Genomic DNA, 18,834 nt, shown 5'->3' with positions numbered 1-18,834 from the left:
GGCGGAGCCTGGACCGGGCGGATCGCGGCTCCCGGGCCCTTCCGGCCTCACGCCCTCGCTGTGGCGCGTGCCGCGCGCCGCACGCCTTCCCCCCGCCCGCCCTCCTGCCTCCCGAGCGGGGCGGGGCCTGCCTCCCGCTCAAATACCGCGCGTTCTGCAGCGCCTTCAGCATTGCGCTCCTGGTTCGGGTCCTGGTGAGTGTTGCATGTGGCTCCTCAGCCGCGGGAGCCGTTCGGCGGCGGCACCGCGTCGGGCGGGAAGCTCGCGGGGTGTGCATGGGCGGCGTCCCGGCCGCGCTCCGAGACCCGGCGCTGCGCGGCCCCGCCCGGGTAGCGCCGGTGGCCGTGGCGGGCTTGGGGCGAGTGTCGGGCCCGCTGGCTCCGGGACCGCGGGGCATCAGCGCCGAAGCCGGAGGTGGCGGCTGCAGCTCGCAGCCTTGGGGGTGAAGTGACCCTGCGGGGCTCCGTGTGCGCGTTCTGCTTTTTCTTCTGGCTGCTGGAAACTCCTCTGCCTCCCGGCCGGTCGCCCGGTTCCATTCTGCCCGCGGAACCCGGCCTTGCGTTTCAGCGGTGCGGTTTTTTCTTCCTTTGCTCCGTTTCCTGCTCGGTCGCTGCCTCTGTCCCGCTCGTCCCTCCTCGCCCGTGCTGGGAGAACCCCCCATTCTGCCATCGACCCCGGCCCCTCCGCTGCTTCCCCCGGCGGGATCTGGCCGCTCCGCGCCTCCCCTCCTCCCTGCTTCTGTCGCGGACCGGCCTCCCTCCCCCTCAGGTGATATTTCCTGAAACCGCAAAAAGTTCTCTTTGCCTTTGGACTGCGTGGAGAAGTGCAGCATCTCGCCCTCAGTTTCTGGTGAGAGTTGTCAGACACGAGCGGTGTTGGCCGGGCAGTGCAAAGAGTTAATCCTCTGGCGGCGACCCCTCAGCCGCGGGATGTGGGAGTGGCAGCTCCAGCAAGAAGGCAAGGCAAGGATTTCCAATAATAGCGCTAACCTAACTTGTTAAGGAGAGCAGGTGATTTGTACAGATGACTCAGTTCAGCTATTCAGCAGAGCTTTTTTTTCTCTGCTCCTTGCCTTCCCCAAAGCTGTAGGTGTCTGGCTGCCAGTGGAGGTGGTGAGCGCCTGGGGCTGGCCCTTTGTTCCCCGTGAGCTGCGCTCACATTCCCGGTGACACACGGATGTGTTGAGTTCAGGGTGAGTGAAGGCTGGAGCAGGAGACTGCGCACTGTGTGTGAAGTGGAAGGGAACAGAGTGAGCAGGGTTCCTTCCTTAGAAAAGTATTTCTGTAAGTTACATGGTCTGGTGATGATCTCTGTACCTTGGAGTGACACTGGCTCTGAAACTGCTGGGTTTGGCAAAGGGGGGATGTTCTTCTCTCTTTTAGATAATAATATTTTGTAGCTTTAATAATAATAAAAGAAGGCATAGTGCCTCAGAGTTATTTAAATCTCTACTCTTCATTCAGGAAGTCAATGCTTATTTCAGAAACGGTGAAATTTTCTTTATGTCTCTTGGAGTATCTGGACCATAGTCTTTTCATGGGATACTTGTTATCCGTTCAAAACGGTTAAAGTGTTTAGTGGAGGAAAGAGCAAAGTAGTTCCCCGACAGGAAATTGTTTTTGAGGTTTTTGTTTTGGTTTGTTTTTTTGGTAAAGGACTTTTTGCAAAAGTCCACCTGTGGGGAAGAGTGGGTTTTGTTCTGTTATAACTTCTTGTCACTAATCAGACTGAAACTGTTTTCACCTGCCTGTGGAAGCATAACATCTTGAAAGGTGTTATTTAAAAAGAAGGGGTTTTCTGTGTGGGTTTTTTTTTCCTCTCCTTTGCAACCTCTTTACATGACTTTAGTGCTGTTTGGTGTCTTTAGAATAATTTTGCAACACCCATTTTTGGAGATCTCTTCTGTGCCACTGATGTTACACAAAAACACTGGGGGAATGCATTGTATAAAAAGTAACATTCTAGTACCCTGTTATTCCCTTGGATTTCTGCAACCTGTCTCTTCCCATTTTCTTGTCTTCCTTTCTAGGTCTCTTGTCTTTCATTAGAGGGAACTGGCAGGGCTTAGGGACCTGCTGAGGTGAAACACTTAATTTTGCATGTGCAGAGTGTAACAGGTGATTGTAAACCTGTGGATAGGCTGCCCTGTACCAAGAAAGGCTGGTGGGACAAACCTCCCCTTCTGATTTGTCAGCCCTTTCTTGTTTGCATCTGGTGACATTTGCTGAATTTAAGAAGAAAAAATGTGACTGATTTTTGGTTAGGTGGTTTTGTTGGGTTCCTGCCCTCCCGATTTCTTAAAACCAGATCAGGCCAGCTGAGGCTGTGAGTTCAGCTCGGTGTTCTGTGCACAGGCAGCAGAACAGTGTACAGCACTCCACCAGGGCTGCCTGTGCAAACCTGGAGCCTGTGCTCCTGGCATTTGGGCATGCCTGAACCCAGAACCAGGACACTCTGAGGGCCTTGCAGAGGTGCTCAGTGTGGCTTTTTATTTCTGTTAGATCCTAAATCAGTAAGAACTGTGATATATAATTAGGGAATTATATGGGGTGGGTGTGTATTCACTGAACACTCTCACCGGAAGTAATTTATGCCACATTTCCCTAAATTGTGTTTTCCTCTGCAACAGGATGACAGGAGTCATCCACACTCAGCAGGAGTCTGAGGAGCTGACAGATCAAACAGGGTTGGGTTTTTTTTTTCTGTAATAGAATGAAAATGTTTTGAGTGGAAGCAGGCAGACACATAAATCTAGTGACAGTCACCTTTGGAGACCTTCCGGGGGCAGCCTGGTGCTTGGAAGTCATCGAGGGGGCAGAAGGGACTGTCTCTTATAACTCTGAACAGGTTTTGTGCCTGGTGCAAGGAGTGCTGGTGAGACTGTGGAGGAACAGCCTTGAGATGTTGGTTCCTTGATAAGGCAGCTCCTTTGGCCTCTGGGTATGAACTCCCCAGCAGGAAAGAGCCAGCCTAGTCTGCGGTTTCTCTGCTGAGGGGAATTGTGTGCAGATGGGCAGGTTTCATTTTCTCTGCTTAGCAGTTCCTAGATGAGTGAAAGAGCAGAATTTACTATCAATTTTGGGTTGGCTTTTTTCTCAAGGAGCTGGCTTCTCCTTTTTTTCTTGCCATGCTATGGCTTTTTGTCTGTGCCAGAGTACAGAGTTTTGGGGACTGGAATTACCTGCACATCTGTGTACTGTGCAAAGCCAAGTACATGAAAGTATTTCTAATTGGTGAGTAGCCAAACACGCAAAACTCTTGGAAGTCTGAGCCCCTTTTAGTTTTGGATGGCTTTGCTTGGGGTTGGAAGAGGTTGCAGAGTGGTGAGTTTAGCTTTAATTAAAGCTTATCAGTTATGATTATAGTATGTGCATGGGGGGTCCCTTCCTCAGGTATTTTACAAGTCTGATTTTTTTGACCCAGACAAGATAAGAAGGACATAGGCAAAGGAGGGATAAAATATAGGAGGAAATGTTGAGTCACACAGTGCCTAATGTCATTCTTTAGGTTTGGTAGCAATCTGTTAAGCTTCTGTGATTGCCTTGATTTGTACCAGATGTCTGTAGTGAACCATGTCCTGACATCCTGCTGTTAGCTCGTCCATCCTGGGAAGAGAACAGGACTCTGTGGAGCTGCCAGTGGTGTAGATTAGGCACCTCCTTGCACCTGGATGAGATGGCAGGGATTGCCTCCTGAGTGCTTTCTGAAGCAGTTGCTCCATGCAGAGCACAGGGCTGTGTTGATATCTCTTTCACACCCTTCTTGGCAGCAGCTGCTCCAAGAATCCTTCAGCCCCCTCCCCTTGAGTAGCCCTGTGGCTGGGAGCCTTGTTAGCACTGCCTTGGGCATTTGGTGACTTCTGCTCTTGATCCAGTCTGCTGCTTTCCCTGTCTCTTTTCACCACCATGGCACTGCTTGGCACAGGTGGGCTTTGGCTGGGCTGCCCTTGCTGGCAAACATGAGGAAGGGGCTGTAGCCCTTCATGCATTATGGGAATTCTGCTCTTTCTCCCATGAGAGGACAGTGTCATTGGGGCTTTAAACTCCTACTTCAGTAGCTTGCTCCCCACTTTCCTGTAAACTCTCAGAGCTTTTATTCAGCTTCACTAAAGTATCAGTAGGGGTGTTGGGCTGCGTGTGCAATCATGGCACACGCGGATGTTGCATTCTTGTTAAAATGTCTGCAAGCCTGCTCTATTTCCTGATAAAATGCTGTTGCTGTGACCTTTGGCCAGTTTCTAGTGCTCTTACTGCTGTTTATAGAATGGGCAATACCCAGGTCTCTCTAATATTTTGGACTATTTCCTTCGTCTTTAAAGGACACATATGTTCCTTAGTAAGTGTAGCTTCTGGTTGTTCAGTATAATTGCTGTAACACCTTTGGATTGGCAGCCACGTGAAACAAATCCCCTTAGATCAGCAGTTGCTGTATTTTGGCTTTGTAAGCTCTTCCTGTGTTTCAACATCAACCCATTCCTCCTAAGGTAGAACTGAAAGTGAAATAGTCTTGCTTTGTTTCATGCACAGTCATGTATTTTCTCCTAGAATTACAGATGTTTTCTCACTGTGTGTGTAGACCTACAGCTGAGAGAGCCTGTAGGCGTTGAGTGGAAGAAGCAACGTGCTGAGGCATCTCCTGTTTGCCTGGCACTAGGAAATGTGTACTCCTGCAGGCACCTATTTGCAGCTTTCCTGTCACAGTTCCCAAATGGCTCCTGCAGTGTATCTTTGGGAATGAGTATTTTCTTAGCTCTGTATCACTGTGGAAGGTGTTTAAAAGAGATGATGCTTTCTTTTATGCTGACAGTGTATGAGCTGCTGCTGTCAAACAGCTTTGATCACAGTATGAATGGAGTTACTGTTATTTTTGGCTGCCTGGTTTGATGCACAACTTTCTTTTTAAGATTCTTGAGGATTTCTGGGCTCCTGTCATAAGAGATTCCTTCAAGATTATCATGATTGCTTTTTAAAAAATCTTTTTGTACTGGCTTCATCAGTTTAACTGCCATGGTGGGAATGGAGGTTGCAGTGCAGCACAGTGGGAGATGGGAATCAAAGGATCTGTGTCAGACTTCCCTTCTGGGGATCATATCTGGCTGTCTGTGCTGGTGCACAGTTGATTCATAAAACTGAGGCATGTAAGAGACATTGACATCTCTGATACACTTGATGTTTAGGAGGAGAGGAGCCTATTGAAAATTCATTTTTATGTTCTGGGAAAGATGTCAAATATTGACACAGGGTTGTGGATGCTGTCAGAACGCATGAGTGTGCAGCTGTGAAGATTTGTCTTTGTACCACTTTCTTAGAAATGCTTTGGATGTTTTTATGATGAATGTTCAGAGCCTGAGAGGGTGAGCAGGCTCCACTGAAGTAATTCTGAAGAATACCAGCTGTGAGAATTCCCTTGACAGTAAATTGTCCATTGCATTGAATCATTGCTTAGCAGCATCATGAGTGCAATCCTGGCTGTTGCATCAGCACCCTTGTTTTAGCTAAGCAGGGAGCCCCTGAAGTGCTGAAGTGTTGTTCTTTGAATGTGTCATTTCTGATGGGCTACTCTGGTCCAGTATTTAAACTTCACACTGAAGCATCTTTACAGCTTCTGTTTATTCCAGAAAGCAGTGCAGATATCCCTGGTGCTTACCAGTCTGGAAAGGCAGTTCTTGCCTACTCATATGGCCTGAAAGGCAGAGGGAGTGCTACTGTTAGGGGCCACCTGTGTCCATAAAGCTGTCTTTTTGAATTCTTTTTTTAATTACTTCTGACCAGTTTCTTGCTTTGCTTATCTAACTTGCCAGTCAGGCAAAGGAAAGACAGATTTACATTCCTCTTTACTGCTGCTATCAGCTGTGAAATGCATGCAGGTTGCAAAATGACGTGGCATTCCTGATTTTCTGACTGATGGCTGCTCCGTGCTCATGCTGGCACTGAACAGTAGTGCATGTATTAAAACTAAAATCAGGAGCATTCTTTTGTCCTGTAGGTGGCATGGCAGTTCCTCTATCCAGTCCCACTTTCTGAGATCCTATGGCTGGCAGAGCCTGTCCAAGGGGCACCTGCAACTCTCAGAGCACTGTTGCCAAGTGCTGGGGCTGTGTCTGCTGCAGGAACTGCTCCAGTGTAAAAGCAGCTTTGCCAGAGTGCAAGGGTGCCCGTGGCCCAGCTGGGGCATGCTCTAAATTCAGAAGCAAGTCTTGCATTTCTCTGGTTGGACACCATCACTTGCACATCACCAGTGATGGCTGGAGTTTGTTCCAGTACTGCCTGCTCTCAGTCTGTTTGTCCTTCCTTGATAATGTCAAAACACTGGAACTGTGATTCTTCAGTGCTTCCTGCTTTTCCATCATTTCCAAGAGGCAAACATAAGAACTCCTTGCACATGCACTGTGCCATTATAGCAGGGGTCTGTTGCATCTGCTGGGCTGCAGTAGTTAACATTTTGAACAGGAAGCCAGCCCTGCAAAGAGCAGCAGTCTTGTGTGATAGTGATGATGGTGCTTTTTTATCAGGGTTTGCTCTGCTCCCTCCAGCCAGGCCCCGAGGAAAGACAGAAGTATTTCCCTAACCTTAGCTAGGAGGTGAAGTGCAGGAAGAGTTTATCAGGCTGGAGTTCCTTTGCTCAACAGCAGAGGGGAAAAACTCATCCCAGTGCCAGATCCTGGAAACTGCCTGCACTCTGACAGCCAAGATCCAAGTCCTGCCCTTGCCTCTTAGGCTTGGCTGTGCCCAAAACATGTGGAAATCCTCTTTGGGTCCAGCTGTAGTTAGCTGAATTCAAATTCCAACTGCAGGCTTCTTGCTGACTCAGTTTAAGCTCCGCTGTGTCTGTGGGCTGGCTGCTGAAGAATAAAATGTTGTCAGGCTGCCTCTGTCACTGATCCAATACAGAAACAACACTGATGAAAAGTTCCTGCTGCCTAGCTGGTTTTTTTTAAGAGCATTAGTAATATGGCAGTGCTCCTTCTTACTCATTCATGTGCTGCGTGGGGGCTGGTCACCTGAGGTTTTTGAGCCAGATGAGAAGGGTGGTTGATGAGGGATTTTGATGTTTTTCTTCCTAAGAAGTCAAAGTACTTCCCTGATAACTGGAAGATTGCTGCAATTCATGTCATTGTGAAAAGACAAAAGACCTTCAGAAACTTAAATAAACTTCTATCAAAAAAACCTATGGAGAGCTTCTTTTTAGAGTTGTCTCTAATAAAGTTTTTCTTCTAAAAAGGAAGATAAGCCCTCTTTAAACAAAGAGTGAAATGTATTTCTAAGCCAAAATACACAGCTAAGGGTGCTTGTTGTCCAGGCTGAGATGATAATTCTGTACTAAAGCAGAATAAAGAAGCAAAAGTAAAAATGCCCCAGCTAAGGCAGTAGTGAAGTATTTGGCATGTTTTTCAACAAGGGTATGAGGAATAAATGGCTTTATGTTGGTGCTGGGTTTTGTTTTCCCTTGCTTGAGAGGTCGGTAGTGGCGTTATTTATATCCTAAAGGAGGAGGCAATTTGAAGATGAAAGGAAGAGAAACCAAAGCTGAAAACCTCAAGAAATCAGCTGTCCTGCTTAGGAGTATCAGGCAGCGGTTATCCTGGTTGGATTTTAAGTAGTCTCATGATTCCTGACTAACAGGGCATTCCTCCCAAGAAGCAAGCAAATAAACTGCAAGTGACGGGGGGAGGAGGTGTGTCCTGCTCTGGGCCACTGAGCTGCTGGTATCTCCAAGAATGCTCCTCATGGCTTGTCAGTTTAGTACTTCCAAAACGAGCTCTTGATGTTGCATCCTCCCTCAGAGCCAAACGGGTGCAAAATACCCTTGGTCTGGAAACAGTGTTCCCTGTGGCCAGGAAAGTGCTGACACTCTCCAAGCCAATAGCTTTGGTGTTAACCAGAGGTACCAAACCATCCTTTAGTTTCCCAGTTTTCACAGCTCTGTGTGTACGTGCATCTATACATGGCCAGAGGGTCTTGTTGAGCCCATGCTTCACCTGGCTTACACATTGCAATGTCTCTGTTCTCCCACCACACTGCTTCTCTTTCTAGAGCCTAGAAGCAAATTCTGCTTTAGGGGTGAGTCTCAAATCTTGGGGTATTCTAAACACTGGTATAGGCTGGCAAATCCTTTGCAGGGTAAGGAGCAGTGAGGACAGGTTTCCTGTGGTGATGATAACATCCTATTTACTCAGCACTCTTGGTTTGGCACACCAACAAGGTACCTTCCATGGGCTGTTTAGTTCCTGTTGGGTTTATGGGCTAGAAGTGTAGCGTTGCTTTTGGTGACTTTGGGCTCTGTGATGTGGTATTTACCTACACTTTCCTGACCTAAGTGCTGCAGACAACAGTGGCACCGCTCAGAATATCCTCAAGTAAGGAACTTCCTAAGTTTGTGGTGCTGTTTCTCTTTCTTTATTTTTCAGTAGTGACTGGATATGTAAAGTAGTTGTGCCTGTGGCAGGTTCTCATGAGGATAGTAAAATTGAGTGGTTATGGTTTGATATATGGATTTAAAATGTCAGGACATACAAAATACTTGGTTTCCCTGCCTGTAAAATGATGCCCTTGCTGTGTAGCTCAGCAGTGAAATATCTGCCTACAGGACAGGCAAGTGCCACCAGGCCCTGGAAGGGAGAAATAGTCACTGTTTTACCTCTCCCTATAATGATGTCATCCTGTCTGCCACACCCAAAGTTCTTACCTTTCAGCTGCCACACAGGGAAAGCAATACTCAGATGGGAAGTTTTTGACTTTGCAGTGACTGATGCTTTATTGTGGTTTCTGCTTTGGAGATTTTAATTGCTCCTAACTCAAACGTGAGACATAAACATCTTGACAGCTCACACAATAGGTCCATTGACCCATAAGCCAGACACAGTATTAAAGGAGTCAGTCTTTACAGTGCCTTCCCTGCTGAAAAGTGTTTTCCTGACCAGACATGTCTGCTGCAGCTGAAATAGTAACTCAAGCTGAGCTGTGAGGAGAGGTGAAGAATCTGAGGGGAAGTGATGGTAAGCAGAGGCACTGTTTGTGGGGTGGCTTCTTTTCTGAGCTGCCTTGAAGGTGAAGCACAAGTGTGGAGATGAAAACTGATTTGTAGGGTGACTCAGCACTTCTGCAGGGCTTCTGGGACCTGCTGCTGTTATGGTAGCCCTGAGAGCTGTGGGGAGCCCCCCCAGCAGGTAACCATGGTGTTACACAGTGTGTGATGCTTTTCCTTTGGATTACCCCTCACTGCTTGATGTGGGAGAGAGGCATGGAGTGCCAATTGTCTTGCAGTCCAGGCTTCTCCCTCCTTTCCAACTTGCAAACTTGCAGTGCCATCTCTCCTTCCCCTGGATTCAGGGGGTTCTGGCCCTGCCTGCTCTTGCCTCTAGTGATGCCACCTCTCATTGCTGGGCTGCAGATGGGAAAAGCTCCTCTGGTGAGTTCCTTGTGAGATTTAAAGGATGGTGTAACTTGGGGATGAGAGGGAGAAACAGAAGATGGGACACCAGACCTGAAGGAGCTGTGTTGCTGAAGAGCAGGAAGTCCCATCCCTCAGGGTGTGCTCAGCCCCATCTAAAGAGCCCTGGAGGAAGCATCCACAGAGTTCACTTGTGAAAACTGCTGTGTGTGGGTGGAATGAGGTCTTTCCTACTGCACTGACAGGCTGCTGGTGGATGTGCTTCTCCAACTGTAATTGTTTTCTTGCCGTATGCCTCTCCCACAGTCCTGCATCCCATGCAATGTTGAGTTGGAATGAACATGCCCTACATTGATTCCATAGAACTGATTTAAGGGTCTTAAACTTGTGGTTAAAGTACCCCCTTCATTTTTTTTTCCTAAGAAAGAGAGAAAGAACAGGTTGTAGTGTTATGTGTTGAACACTTCAAGGCATTTACTGATTTCTCAGAAGCAGCTCATTTCTCACGAAGAAATATGAGCTTCTCGCAAAGTTCATTTGTCTGAGTGAATTGAAGTAAAAAATGAACAGTGTATTAAAATTAGCTGATGTTTCAATTAAAATATCATACTCTGTAAAAATTCATTCCAAGATTTCAGCAGTACTAAAGTAGCCTTAGCAAATGTTCTAGTTTGACTCTGAATCTGAGTGCAGATGGTGTTTGTACTCTTTATCAGTCTATTCTCCTTTTCCAACTAAAGATTCTTTTTACCCAATATAAGGTAACCTTTTTCCCTCCACCAGAAACAGTCTCAAACTAAATCTAAAACTACCAGGATTCCGAAGTCATAATGATTAAAAAATTTGAATGGTATCAGCATGATTACATTTTACTTTTTTGGGGTTCTTTTTTTGAGATTCCATTAAGGAATTTGACTTTGCAGCAGGAACTCCATGACTATCAAAGCCCTTTGCATTGATTCAAAGTAGTTATATAAAACTTGAGGTTCCTGTAATTACTAATTGACTAAAATAAAAAATAATTTGCCCTGTACTGTAGAAGTAGGAAGCCATTTTGGGATGGAGTGAAATCCTTTTTCTTCTTCTCTGGTGTGTTTTTGACCACCCAAGCAGAACTTGCTTAGCTGAGGGCAGGTATTGCCTTCAGGGTCATTCACTGCATGGGTGGTCAATCTTTGGTTTAGAAAATTCAGTTTGTGAAGTTGTGTTCAGGCTCCCTTGTCTTCATCTTTTGCCATATTAGTACTTTGGAGTGTGGTGGAACTTTTCATTGTTCTGTTTGTGTGTTTATCTGTGTAGGAGTAGACAAAATTGCTATTAGCAGCTATGGTGGGTGACTTTTTTTAATGTCTCTATTTTTGTGGACTTGGCCTGAGAAGTGTCTATATCTACACAGAGCTGATTTGATCCCTGAGGGAAGGGAAGAACCCACGTGTGTTGAAGGTCTCTTCTCCCTGCACAGCCACTGACACCTGCCGGTGCAGCAGGCACCTGGCTGGGCTGGAGCAGTCTGTGCCTCTTCATTTAAAGCAGAGAGTTGGAAAATTGCATTGAAAAGAAATGTTATCTCTAAAACCAGAATATGTGCAAACCGAGCCTCTACCTAACCTATAGAAATATTGTTTGTGTGGACAAGTTTGCACAAATCAAAGTCCTGCCACGGACTTCATTCTAAATCCCCACTTTCCTCTTCATCTCAGTGTTCTGTTTTGAGTTCTCAAACCTGAATTAATATCTGTGTCTCTTCCAGCAAAGTCAAGCTCAGAAGAAAAGTGACCGTGACCTGTTTCAGAGCCCCTTCAGGTCTCAAAGAACAGGACAGAGGACTCTCCCCAGCCAGAACGCTCCTTAGGGCAGAGGTGAGTAGCAGCAATAGAGATTTGAATGGAACAGAGGAAAATGCAAAGCAGCAAGGGATAAGCCTGTGTTGTAGCTGTTAGTGTGCCATAATTTCATGAAAAGAAGAGCTCATGGTTAAGAGGCTTCCTGTGGGCTGCTGTGTGTTTCAGACATTGCAGATTGTGTTTTGGTCTTGGACTTCTAAAAGCCTTTGAAAAGTTGGGAGATTCATGGTCTCTTAAAATATGACTGTGCTTTGCTTCAGGTTTGAATTTCTTTCTGTTTTCACTTCCCTCTTTCCTACCAGCATGCTTAGTTATTTAAAACACAGATGTGAGGGATTGTTGTGAAATAGTCATTTATCACTAGCCCAGGTCTTTGATGGTTAGCAGCCTTTTGTTTGGGTTCTTCAGTGCTTCCAGCCCATTTTTGGTTTAGAAGGTGTTTCATCACAACTTGGTTGTTGCCCTGGTTGTTTCATAACAACCAGGTGCATAACAACCATGTTGTTGCCCTGGGTGAAGAAGGCTTGGTAGGGAGAGAGTGTCCACTTTTAGCCAGGCTCTGCTCATCAGGAGTTGAACCAGAGACGTGTGTGCAGCTGTGTGGGACTGCTGTGTCTAAGGCACCAAATGCAAGGTTCTGACCCACCCATCAGCTGTTCCTGGCCGGATGAGGAGGGAGCACTGTGCTCCTACATTTCCCCTTTGTGAGGGAGAGAGGGAGGCTCCCCTGTGCCCTATGCTTTCCCTTGCTGGGTGCCTCTTCCCTTGGGCTCTGTCCTGCTTTCTCCCTTCTTCCTAGCTAGCCTCCCTGTTTGTAGGTTGTGTGACTTGACTGGCACAGTCTATGGCAGGAAGGAGATTTGTGCCTCTCATTCACGGGGCCCCTCTCACTGAGACAGTTGTAGTTTGCTCAGCCCTTTTTCATGACTGATGGTGTGTGATGGGCAGCTCTCTCCAGAAATAGGACTGTACATCACTAAAAGGGACATTTACTGTGAGACATGGTCAGACACATAAGTCCAGCTGCAAGATGTGGATTTATGGGAATTTTTTTCCTTTCACTCTCTTCTTTCTTCTTACTCTTTCACAGGACGAGGATTTCTGGTCTGAAGCAGAGGGTGACGTGAGCTGCTTTCCCTGAATCCATTATGGAACAGGTTAGAGTCAAACGTGTCTGAAGTCGGCTGTTCACAGTGTGCAGTGGTTCTCTGGTACCCTTGTCCTGAGATACTTTGAAGGGAATAAGTCTCAGTGTTGGCTGGTGTCCTTCTTGAATTTCCCAGAATTTCTGCAGTGTTCTGCTCTGAATACAAGGAAGTGGATGGAACCAGTTAGGTTGAAGGCTGCTTCCTTGCAGCTCTCAGTGTGACACTTCCCCTTGGTACTGCAAGCTGAAGATGTAGCTATGTAAGAGACTACAATGTTTATTGACAAAGCTACAAACTGCTGAAACTAATAAAGGAATGGACACAGCCCTGTCATCAGCGCATTGCATTGGTTTTTGTGATGTTAAACACAATTATGATGCTGTAGCACACTTAAATCTTACACATTGAACTGTAACTGAAATGTCTGTCATCCTCGCCCAGCTGATTTTAGGATACAGTTCTAATCCCCTACTCTGCCCTCCCACAAGCCTTTTAAACACAATATGATTAAAAAAGTATCAGGGATAAACCCAATGTCCAGCCCAGCAGGCTGTTGAAGGGGATTGCCACTGGTGCCCCAGTGAGCTCGGGTGCCAGGTGACCTGCACTGCTGTCTGTAAACATGCATGCTCAGAACATGGAAGGTGGGCCTTCTGTTCATCTCTGACTGATCATATCCTTTATTTTCCATTTGTTTCCATTTCTGAGCCCTGCCTTTTGTTGGCTTTGTTCCTCCTTTGGCCTGCCCAGTCAGATATGGTTATGTCAAGGTTCCACTCCTCAAAACTCCCTTTCAGTTACCAAGTTCATCCTGGTTGCATATTGTCAGCATAACAAACCATTCTTCTTTAACTATTTTTGTTCTTCCTAGATTAAATTAGGCCTAAGTATTTTCTTACAGGCAGACCATCTGCATACCAGAGTAAAGATTTTCTTTCTTACTTTATTTCTTGCTTATACCACATCCTACTCTCTTACCTGTTTATCTAAAATTTTTGGAGTCTCCTTGTTTTCTGGAGGCCTTAGTTGGTTATGAGGCCTGGTGTTCCAGTAGGATCTCTTGCTCTCATCAGTCTGCCTGCCTCATGAACCTCCTCAACCTTATTAATTTGGGCACTCTGTGCTGCCCTGCTTGAAGGCTGCAGGTTGTGTGACCATGGAGACAGCATGTGCCCATTTACTGGGGGTTAATGTGGCACTGGAGGTGGCACTGTTCTGCCATCTCATGTCACTTTTCTTGTGAGCAGTTGGTTGGGTCTCTGTGAGGAGCTGAACAGGTTTATTATGGAGCTGGTTGAGGTTCCTTTGAAGAGGGAGAAGAAATGTTGGGGGTTTTTGCAGCCTTATGCTCTTATCTCTATTTCCCACCTTGTTACTGCTCTGCTCTGATTACATGGAAGTGGGGAGCTCCTGCCTTCTTTATGCACAGCAAGTAGAATGCCCAGTTCCCAAATACAGGGGTAAAACCCTTCCAAACATAGGTGTGTGAGTAAGGGAAATGGATGGGTTTTGCTGAACTCACACCTGTCTCAAAAGAGGAACTGGTCAGGGTTGCTGCCATTGCCACAGCTGGAAAGGTGAGGAGAAGGTGAGCTGGGTTTTCAACACCAGTTTGTAAGAGCAGAGCCTTCTGTCATTCCCCATGGGACAGTCCTGTGTGGGTCCATATCCAGGAATCAGTCTGCATTTACTGAGGCCTTGTGGAGCCCCTGGCTGATGCTGTGCCCAGAGGAGGCCATGGAGACGTGTCAGGGTTGGAAAACAGTGCATGCCTAGATGCTCTGAGTGGGACATTTTCTAGGCATGGGCTTAACAGTGATCTCCTTATGTTGCAGATCAATGGACCTCTTCAGATGGAGCATGCATTGCTGTTCACCTTCCTGGAGGCATCCTCTGACTGTAAGTTCAAAGACCAGCTGCATTCCCTGCAAAGCCAGCAGATCATGTTGTACCAAGGGAACGATGACGATGAGCTTCAGACCGATGGCAATCGGAGCGGCCACTTCCGGAATGGTGATGTAGGTGAGCAAGCTTTTCTCCATCCCACATGTCTCTCTGAACCATGGTGGTTTTCTTTCCCCATTTCCTATCTTTGTATTTATTGTCTGTTTCAGAGGAGTAATGTTTTCACTATTGAGAAACTTCACTGTGTGGCTGTTGGTGGTGTTGGTTGGGAATTTAACACTCAGGTTAAGACAGCTGGTGCTTAGCACTTTCTCTCTCCATGGATTTCTAGAGCACCCGTCACTGGGTTTTGTCTGCAGCACACCAGACAGAGGCACAAAGCTGCCACTGGTGATAGCTGCCCTCAAGGAGCGTGATACTAAGCAGTTAAGTTAGGCCTCATGCTGCTCCTCAGGCAGTATCAATACTTGGGCTAGGATCTTGGAACAACTCGAGTTCTGGTCCTGTTCCTGCTTTGCTAACCATCTGCAGGGTGGCTACTGCCCCTTGCTCAGGGTGTGTCTGCTGGCACGTTGACCTCAACTGAAGCAGGGTGAGGAGGAGCTGCCACAGTAAATAGCCCTCTCACACTAATTTGCATAGGTCTCATGCTGAAAGCAGGTAGGGCAAGGTGCAAGGTTCTCAGCTGAAAAAGGACAGATTCAGACTAGATGTAAGGAAGATTTTTACAATGAGGGTGGTAAAACACTGGCACAGGTTGCCCAAAGAGGTGATGGATGCCCCACCCCTGGAAACATTCAAGGTCAGTTTGGCTGGGGCTTTGAGCAGTCTCATCTAGTTGAAGATGTCCCTGCTTATTGCAGGGCATTTGGATGAGATGGCCTTTCAAGGTCCCTTCCAACTCTAACTGTTCTATGAGGTGCTGTATTTTAGGTGGTGCTTAAGAGACAAATCCTGACAAGTCACCTCAAGTCTAGAATAATTAGGTCGAAAAAGACCTTCAAGGTCTTGCACAGTTTCTCAGTTCCCCTCTGTGGCCAGGATGTTGGCAGTAACTTTCCTGTTGAAATTTTGGTTGGAGATGTTCTAACATGCCCTGCACTGATTTTTTTGGGCAGGGTGAGGCTGCACTTTACCTAAACTACAGATACAAACCCGTTTGCCAAAATTTCTTAGACCTGACATGAATATACTCGGGGTGGGAAGGAGGTTGCTAATGGATATTAGCAAAATGCTGTATCCTGTACTGAACCTGGTCTGACTACAGCCTGTGAACTAAATTCTGCTCTTTGTGTTGGCAGGCTTGGCTCCAACAAATGAAGAGGTTATCCGGATCATTGCTGCTCAGCTCGCTGAGATTGGAGACCAGTTTGATAAAGAAATCCAAGAAAGAGTAGTCAATGGCCTAGTGCAGCACTTTATGAATGAGAATCTGTCAAATGAGGTGAGTGAAAAGCAGCCTGATAAGCAGTTTTCCTTTTAAATATTCTGCATCCTTCCTGCTGTGACTTTGAAGGTATCTGAAAATTAATCCCAAACATTTACCTTTAAAGATTTGTTAGAGGTGATTCTGTGGCAGAATAACCCAATTAATGTGTTAATTGGGTTCCTTGGGCTCATCTCCCTTCTGCAGATGATGAAATGGTGGTTGTGGAAAAGGACTGACTTTGAGCCATTTTGTCCTTCTTTTGATGGCCTCGTGGCTTATCTTGGAAAATTAATGGTCTGGCTAAGGCTTAGTTTTGGTACTTAAGATCTTTGCACTTTGGTGCCAAGTCCTGTAAATCTGCTGGCCATCATATGAGTAAAAATTGAGCAGATTAGTGACAGGAGCTTAACTTGTGCTTGTTAACTGAGCTTGCTGAGGAAGCGACAGCAAGCCATGAGACCCTTTTCTGATGCTGTGAGTGTGTTCATAGGCACAGTGTTGGGAGTAGTAGTGGGTTTAGGCTCCCTCCTAGGTGCAGTTGGCGCAGCATCTAACATGCCTTGCTGCTATGCAAGGGAAGTAGAGTTTGAGATCTCTTGTGTTAAAAAGGAAAGCTATCCAAGGATTAGATCTACATCTGGATCAAGGGCCATAGTTTTTTGAGGGTGTTTTTTAATGTAACAGGCTGGTTGCCATGGCTGGGAGGAAGGGGAGCAGCATCCTGGAGTGTTGCAACAAGCACGTCAGTTGTTAGCACAGTCCTGGCAGGCTCTGCTGAGAGTCCTTGCTGCCACAGCTGTTGCACTGAGATCCCTCTCTTCCTTCCACACAGGAGATAACCCAGCACATGTCCAGGGTAGTGAGGGAGCTCATACAAGCCATCCCCTCAGACATGGAACAGGAGAAGGCAATGTTGGTGCTAGCAATGGTCTTGACTAAGAAAATTGTGAATACAGTGCCCTCCCTTCTACGCCGTGTCATTAACACCACTGTGAACTACATGAACCGGCAGTTCCACAACTACATTGTTGAAATGGTGAGTGCTGTCAAACAGTTCTGTGGGAGTCACAGCCAGCCTTTTAGCTGTCCTGGGTTATTCCCTGAGGGGTGGCCTAGCTCTGGACTGCCTGTGGCCTGCTGGTTTCCCTGTAGTGCTCTGGAGGTTGGGCCAGAAGGCAATGTCAGTCCCTGCAGAGCTCTGGAAATGAGTGTGCTTCAGGGGGTCATGTCACGTCTGCTTGCTCCCCCTCTCAGAGCAGCCAGTGAACAGAGTGCATTTGTTCTGTTGGGTAGAGAGAGCTGTGACTGCTCCTCTCCTCCTGCAATCTCCTCAGTGAGCTCTACCAATAACATTCTGGTCAATGATTCTTTCATTCCCTCAGGGAAAGAAAGCCTGACTTGAGCTCCGCTGGCTGCATTTCCCCAGTGTCTTGACCCTGAGGTCTCTGCTCTTGTCTTCCTCACCTCCTCTCTCCTTGGGAGAGCTGGAAGGGGAAAGGAATTGCTCTTGAGAATTAACACCAGCAATGACAAATAGTCAAATCCATTCTTGTTCTCTGTTGGCACTTGGGCAGAGGTGGGGAGGCTGTGCAGCTCACAGGCAAGCCAGGCTAGAGGCCCCAGCTCCACTAATTAAGGGCTCTGGGGAGGAGAGAGGACAAACACAATGCTGGTAAGACTCAGTGGTCCTTGAGAATGAGATTTGCATGGGCAGGGCTGTGACCCTGCCCCCCTGTGAAGCAGAGGTGACACAGTTGGGCTGTGCTGCAGGCCTGTGGCACCTTCCTGCACTGCAGCCTTGTCCAGGACAGTGTTGGCAGCAACCTGCAGATGGGCCTGGCTCACGCTGTCACTTTGCTTCACCCTGGGCACGGTGTCACTGTGCCGTGTCCTTCAACCCTGCCCTTCCCTTCACTCAGTTTGAGTCCAGGGTGCTGAGTTGTGCCAGACTTAAGTCACTTGTGTGAGACTGGCCCATGCTGCTGCCCCAGCTGGCTGGCAGCACCAAGGGCAGGGAGAGGGCTGGAGCTGGGCCCCGGGGCTGTCCCACACTGTGCCGTGGCAGTGTCCCTGCTGCTGGCACGGGCAGGAGCACAGCAGGGGGCAGTGTTGGTGCACGCTGGAGCTGCCCTGGGCAGGCACAGGGCAGGGCTTGGCACGGGAGAAGAACCCTGCTGCTGTTCATAATGCCCCTTCTGTTTCTCTCCCTCCAGCTGGGTGAGTGAGCTCTCCAGGCCTGTGCAGAGCATATGAATCACAGAAGACTTTCCTTGATGGATGAAGATTACTTGATTTACCTTTAACTTTTAAGATACAGCTGTGAGAGGGATGGCAGGGCTTCATAGATAGGCTTTTGTAGACTAGCACAGCAGCAATAGTAGTGTGAGCTGCCTGCCAGCTCTGCCAGTACCTGTAGGGAGTAGTGCTTGCCTCTCTCCTTTCACAATATTTTTTAATTTAGCAGCAGCAGCTTTTGTGCAGAGCCTACCTTGTGCCTCCACAGGCCCAGTAGGCACAGGGTCTGTCCTCTGTTTTTTCTAAGCAGCTGTAGTGTTTTGCTTTAGTTATTCACTTCCCAGCCCTGCTCCTGCAGTTGAGCCATGCTGAATGTGTTTCCCAGGAGAGACTCAGGCTATGGAATGGATGGTTCATCAGCGGGGGGGTGGGTGGGAATCATGTTTGTCTTGATGAGAAGCTGGAAGCAAGAGGGAACAGAACCCTGAGGAATGGGGGGGTGTGCCCAGAGAAGGATGACACCAGGATACTTCAATATCAATAACCATCCACTGCTGTTTGCTTGAAAAATAAAACTGACAGAAAAAAATGTAAAGAAAAGGGTGGGGTAGGCACAGGGAAAGTTTTTTGAGAATGCAACCTGAATATGCCTAAGAAAAATAGCATATCTTGTAGTCTCCTCTCATGCTGAACAAACTTGGACTCAGGTGTTTGATACATAATCAGACAAGGTGGCAAATGTGTCACCTGTGATCCAGCTGTCTCAGGACTTTTGCAAGTATGTAAATATTTTGTAGGGTTTTTTAACTTAAATAAAAATGTCATTTCTGATGGCTACCACAGCTCTGCAGACTTTCAGTCTCCACCTGAAAATTTTTTGTGC

General features: G+C 47.2%; 1 protein-coding gene across 3 annotated transcripts; it reads left to right on the top strand.

Moving 5' to 3' along the window:
- Nucleotides 1–177: 177 nt before the first annotated feature.
- BID (BH3 interacting domain death agonist) lies at nt 178–18,361 on the top strand (the record flags this gene model as incomplete). Of its 3 annotated transcripts, none has more annotated exons than XM_084206390.1 (7): nt 178–194; nt 11,141–11,249; nt 12,325–12,391; nt 14,218–14,404; nt 15,589–15,731; nt 16,549–16,752; nt 17,930–18,361. In XM_084206390.1, the coding sequence occupies 5 exons, from the start codon at nt 12,383–12,385 to the stop codon at nt 17,939–17,941; spliced, it is 555 nt and encodes a 184-aa protein (XP_084062516.1). In that variant the 3' UTR covers nt 17,942–18,361. The 3 variants fall into 3 exon arrangements, with proteins under 3 accessions (XP_084062516.1, XP_084062517.1, XP_084062518.1); XM_084206391.1 differs by lacking the exon at nt 178–194 and adding an exon at nt 813–849; XM_084206392.1 differs by lacking the exons at nt 178–194; nt 11,141–11,249; nt 12,325–12,391 and having other exon boundaries at nt 14,209–14,404.
- Nucleotides 18,362–18,834: the final 473 nt, after the last annotated feature.

This window comes from Fringilla coelebs, assembly GCF_963513975.1.
Source record: "Fringilla coelebs genome assembly, chromosome: 5".
Lineage (NCBI taxonomy): Eukaryota > Metazoa > Chordata > Aves > Passeriformes > Fringillidae > Fringilla > Fringilla coelebs.
Note: the sequence above shows the minus strand (reverse complement) of the source record. Positions and strands in the feature narration are given on the sequence as shown.